The sequence below is a fragment of the Chiloscyllium plagiosum genome, unplaced genomic scaffold (assembly GCF_004010195.1).
Source record: "Chiloscyllium plagiosum isolate BGI_BamShark_2017 unplaced genomic scaffold, ASM401019v2 scaf_14741, whole genome shotgun sequence".
Lineage (NCBI taxonomy): Eukaryota > Metazoa > Chordata > Chondrichthyes > Orectolobiformes > Hemiscylliidae > Chiloscyllium > Chiloscyllium plagiosum.
In genome coordinates, this window is record NW_025207607.1 from 1 (window position 1) to 6,109 (window position 6,109).

A 6,109-nucleotide genomic window follows, 5' to 3' on the forward strand; every position below is an offset into this window, starting at 1 on the left:
ACCGTTCAACCCAACCTGCTGAACAGACAGAACAGACAACAGGACGTTGAACCCATCAACAAAGACGGCATACTTAAGCTACTTGACTTGTGTCTCACAACACACTTCACATTCAACAACCAGATTAATGAACATATCAATGGAACACCCATGGGCTCACCGATCCCGGGACTCATAGCAGAAGCAGTAATGCAAAGGTTAGAACAAGCAGTCTTACCACAAGTTCAACCCAAACGCTGGGTCAGATACGTTGATGACAACTTTGTAATCATTAAAAACACGGAAATAGAAAAACACACCGGATCATCAACTCCACACTCACCGGAATCCAATTCACGAGAGAAGAAAAGGACAACCAACTCCCATTCCTAGACGTGAGGGTACAGAGAACACCAAACGGAGAATTCACCAGTAAAGTACACAGGAAAGCCACACACACAGACCAAGTCCTGAACTATGAAAGCAATACACACGAACGAAGTTGCATCAAGACACTATTCAAAAGGGGCACAACACACTGCAGCACACCAGAACTGCAAAAAGAGGAAGAGGAACACCTATACAAAGTATTCGCCAAAAAACGGATATCCTCGCAATTTCATCAACAGATGCCTCAGGGAAAGACAACAAAACGAGGACATGCCGCAACCCAAAGGTCTAGCCACACTACCATACATCAAGAATATCTCTGCAATGACAGCCAGACTACTGCGACCACTAGGACTTATAACAGCACACAAACAAACAGCCACACTCAGACAACAACTCACCAGAACGTAGGACCCGATATTCCGCATGGGCAAAACTAATGTCGTGTACAAATTCCCATGCAAGGACTGCACAAAACACTATATAGGACAAACAGGAAGCCACCTAACGATCCGCATGCACGAAAATCAACTAGCCACGAAACGGCACGAACAGGTATCCCTAGTAGCCACACACGCAGACGACAAGCAACATGAAATCGACTGGGACAACACTACTATTATAGGGCAAGCGAAACTAAGAACAGCCAGGGAATTCCTAGAAGCATGGCACTCATCAAAAAACTCCATCAACAAACACATCGACCTGGACCCAATATACCGTCCACTACAGCGGACAGCTGAAACTCACAACCGGAAGCGGCTGGGACAGGCCACTATAAATGTCGGAGGAAACACCACAGAAGCGCTTCACAGGAGGCTCCCAAGCATTGAAGATGTCACCTAGACAGGGGACGAAACTTTTGCAACAAAACCTTCCAGCTCAGCGAACAGAACCACAGCAATGAGTGTATCATCCTGATAGATGAATACACATTCAGATAAAAACCAAACCATAAGTAGCAGGAAAAATTCAGCAGGTCTGGCAGCATCTGTACAGAGTGAACGAGAGACATCGGTTCAGAATTTCGCCAGAATTTTACGAAAATTCCGTTTTCTCCCACAGTTACTGCCACACCTGTTGAGTTTCCGCAGCATTTCCTGTTATTGTTTCGGATTCCCAACATCCACAGTCACTTGCGTTAGACATAAAAACAATACACAAACACACATTTTTCTGGCCCCATTAAAATTCTGTGCTGTGTAGGCAAGTGAGAGCAGCGACAGCTCCGACTATGAGGAATCTGAGCAGCTAACATATGAATCGAATCCCTGCACCTCCGCACAAATGGAAATGCATGCAGAAGCCAGAGCATGGCAAGCGAGCCAGGTAGGACTCGAACCTAAAATTTTCTGATCTGAAGTCAGACGCACTGTCCGTTACGCTACTGGCCCAACGCACTTAGGTCGGCTCCACAGCTTTGAACAATCAGCAGAGATAATCACATTCACTTCTTCACTTCGATGGCTCCCCTTTGGGAAGCAGTCCCTTTCACTGACAAAGGAAAGATATTTGCCCTGACGTGTCTGCTTCAGGAACCCTTGCTCCTGTGCTGGAAGTTTCCACTGTTTTATTCGCAGTCCCGATGCGGGTTTCGGTTCCACCCCAGTGTAATATACTTTCATACATAGAATCATGGTCTATTGCAGTCGAAGCATTGACCAAATTCAGCGAGAAAGCTCTAGCCAGGATTTTGGAAACACACGAGATAAAGCAAAGTTGGCAATGCAAGTGTGAAACCGAGCTGTTCAGTGAGTGTGTTGGAGATTGACACCACTTCTGACCTGAAAGAAGTGTTTCCCCCACCGCGATTGGAATCCCAGAGAGATACGAAACAAACTCCCTCTTGCACTGCCTTCAGCCATCAGCAGCAGGATTCGAAACCGCAATAAGAAGTAGGACATCCCGTTTATCGGTGCAATCACTCAGCTATACCGATAGAACCATGTTATGCCGCTGCTTTTTTGAGCTGCTTTGTCTGAGGAGCTGAGGGAAATGCATCGTTGTGCATTTGTTTGAATTCAATTACCTAAGTTTTTGAAATATTTAAATATCGGTACAAGGTGTGTCTGGGTGTATCATTCCGGTCAATGGAAGGGACATTCAGCTAAATGCAACAGCAGAAACTGCAGGAAAAAAAATCACCCGGTCTGGCAGCATCTGTGGAGAGAGAATCAGAGGCACCGTTTCAAATTTCCTACAGAACTTTATGAGAATTCCGTTTCCTCCCTCAGGTACTGCCGCCCCTGCTGAGTTGCCTCAGCAATTCCAACAGCAGATCTTGTCACAACTATCCACTTTATTTCAGTCCAGACAACCGAGAGGCACAGATGTGCTTGCAAGGAATTATACAATCCTGGAAGGTGAAGAGTGAGGAGTGAAAGACATGTTGGGTTTAATTGAGATGTGGACCAGAGTATCCCAGTTGCTATGCTAAGGTTAGGAGGTGACATGACAAATTCTAACATTCTGCGTCCTTTCAAATGCAGAGTCCCTAAATTATCAAACATGTGTGTCTGGGCATGAGTACGGAATGGATGCATATGACTTGTGAATTTACTTTTTGCATGGTGAGATTTCTACAGTAAGGCAAAGGATCCACTTCAAGAATGATTAAGAATAATATGGTCTCGCTCTTGAGGGAGTGCAGTACAGGTTTGCCAGGCTCTTTCCGGGGATGGTGGGGCTGACGTATGAGGAGAGATTGACTGCGTTAGGATTGTTTCCTCCAGAGATCAGACGGATGAGGAAGGAATCTCACAGAGATTTATAAAATATTAACAGTTGTGGACAGGATAGATAACACGTTCCTCAGAAAAGGAGACCAAAACTGCACACAATATTCTAGGTGTGGCCTCACCAAGGCGACAACACATCCCTGTTCCTGGACTCAACCTCTCACAATGAAGACTCATATACCATCTCTTCATCAAGCAGTTGTAGGGGGTAGTGTAATTTTTAAACGGTTAGCTGCATTTTAGTCTTTTCTACCTTATAGTAAACACAAGTGCCTTATAGTAAACACAAGCAGACACTCGAAACCGGTGCCGGACCTCCCCCATGTTTTATTAATGAAACAATTGTAACAGCTTTCCTCGATAGCTGAGAGACCGCCCTTAACCACAGTTGTACAACATCATCCATATAAGGAAAGAACGGGAACTCGAACACTGATTGGCCAAGTGAGTAACAAAATAAGCGCAGGCACCAGAACCCAAATAAGGAAAACAATGGGGAACCCGACGGTCATCTGTGAAAACGCTTTAGGCGTTTAAGACCAGGACCGAAGATAAGCCACGGGAGATTGTGGTTTTGACGGTCATCTGTGAAAACGTTTTAGGCGTTTAAGACCAGGACCGAAGATAAGCCACGGGAGATTGTGGTTTTGACGGTCATCTGTGAAAACGTTTTAGGCGTTTAAGACCAGGACCGAAGATAAGCCACGGGAGATTGTGGTTTTGACGGTCATCTGTGAAAACGTTTTAGGCGTTTAAGACCAGGACCGAAGATAAGCCACGGGAGATTGTGGTTTTGACGGTCATCTGTGAAAACGTTTTAGGCGTTTAAGACCAGGACCGAAGATAAGCCACGGGAGATTGTGGTTTTGACGGTCATCTGTGAAAACGTTTTAGGCGTTTAAGACCAGGACCGAAGATAAGCCACGGGAGATTGTGGTTTTGACGGTCATCTGTGAAAACGTTTTAGGCGTTTAAGACCAGGACCGAAGATAGACCATGGGAGATCAGGCTTTTAGATTTACTAAGGAGAAGTCAGGGAAGACTGCAAATGGGAAAGAAATACCCCCCGATAGTCCATTAGGTCGGACGTTAAGTCTATGGACGGACAGTAGTAGAACAAAGGACTTAAAGAAAGAGACCATGATAAAATATTGTTGTTTTATATGGACCAAGGAACCTATCCGCGCCCCCTTGGTAGTTTGGCCCGAATATGGGTCTGATGAAGACTGGGTGTGTCAAATCCTAAATGTATATGTTAACAGAAAACAACCGTTTGACCCAGAAGAGAGCAAATACGCCGTCGCCTGGCTGGCAGGCGATAGCGAGGGTCCCACGCGTCTCTATCCTCTGATTCCCCAAACAGACCCGAGGAAGCCCCAGAAGTCTTGGGACGTTCTCACCGACGGTTTGCCACCGTCTGCCCCGCCCCCGTATATACCACCCGCGCACGACCAGGCGCACAACCAGGCGCACGACCAGGCGCACGACCAGGCGCACGACCAGGCGCACGACCAGGCGCACGACCAGGCGCACGACCAGGCGCACGACCAGGCGCACGACCAGGCGCACGACCAGGCGCACGACCAGGCGCACGACCAGGCGCACGACCAGGCGCACGACCAGGCGCACGACCAGGCGCACGACCAGGCGCACGACCAGGCGCACGACCAGGCGCACGACCAGGCGCACGACCAGGCGCACGACCAGGCGCACGACCAGGCGCACGACCAGGCGCACGACCAGGCGCACGACCAGGCGCACGACCAGGCGCACGACCAGGCGCACGACCAGGCGCACGACCAGGCGCACGACCAGGCGCACGACCAGGCGCACGACCAGGCGCACGACCAGGCGCACGACCAGGCGCACGACCAGGCGTCCAGCGCGGACCTCCCTCCTGCGACGGATAAATCCGATTCCCAGCAGGCTATGACCAGTGCGGCAGGGACTGCTGGGGGGAGCACAGGAGGGGGCGCAGAACCCACCCCAGGCACTAGGAAATCGGTCCGACTCGAGATGTGGAGGGGCCGAGAAGAGGGATTGAGAGCTGGGAGGAGTGACAATATTGAACAGCTGAACTCCTTACGAGAGGTGCCGTTTGGGAACGACCGGACTGGGTTCGTAGTACAACCTTTAAATTCTGGGGATATCCGGCAACTCCGTAACGAACTACCCCGTCTACTGGACGACCCCATCAGTGTGGGAATACAACTGGACCAATTTCTGGGGCCCAGTATATACACATGGGCCGAATTACAGGCCATGATGAGAATATTATTTAATTACGATGAAATTGTTATGATCCGGAATAGTGCAATGGCCATTTGGGATAAGGAGCATCAGGGAGGCCCTCAGCGTGGAGAGCAGAAGTACCCCTTAGAGGACCCCCGGTGGGATCATAACGACGCGGGGGGACGGGCCAATATGACAGATCTCAGAAGCCTTATAATCAGGGGAATCAAAACCTGCGTGCCTAAACAGCGGAATTTAGCGAAAGCATTCGAAGTTGGACAGAAAAAGGATGAATCCCCGAGTGAGTTTTTAGACCGTTTGCGGGAGTCCATACGAAAGTATTCAGGTTTAGACCCCGATGGGGAAATAGGCAAGGGCATGCTTAAGGTGCACTTTGTGACTAAGTCATGGCCTGACATTCAGAAGAAATTACAGAAAGTGGAGGATTGGGCTGAAAAAGATGTTGCAGAATTATTACGGGAAGCACAGAAGGTCTACGTTCAGAGGGATGTAATAAGGGAGAAACAAAAGACAAAAATGATGGTGGCAGCCGTACGGGAAGCTTGTAAATCCACCGGAATGGGGGAAGAAGGTTATGGGATGGAAAGAGGAAGGTCGAGGGAAAGTTGGAGAGGGAGAGGAGCGAGACGAATAGAAGTGGGAGAGGAGGATCTTATGGAATCGAACGGCCTCAGGCGGCCGGATGTTACCATTGCGGGAAACTGGGACACTTCAAAAGGGATTGTCCCGAGTTTAAAAGGGAAAGAGAA

General features: G+C 48.8%; 1 protein-coding gene across 1 annotated transcript; it reads left to right on the top strand.

Annotated features, from left to right (window-relative positions):
* Positions 1-4,103: 4,103 nt before the first annotated feature.
* On the top strand, positions 4,104-5,953 carry LOC122546620 (the record flags this gene model as incomplete). The annotated part of the gene is made up of 2 exons (XM_043685295.1): positions 4,104-4,559; positions 4,944-5,953. Coding segments are annotated over exons 1-2 (1,466 nt in total), but the record flags the coding sequence as incomplete, so codon positions are not given.
* Positions 5,954-6,109: the final 156 nt, after the last annotated feature.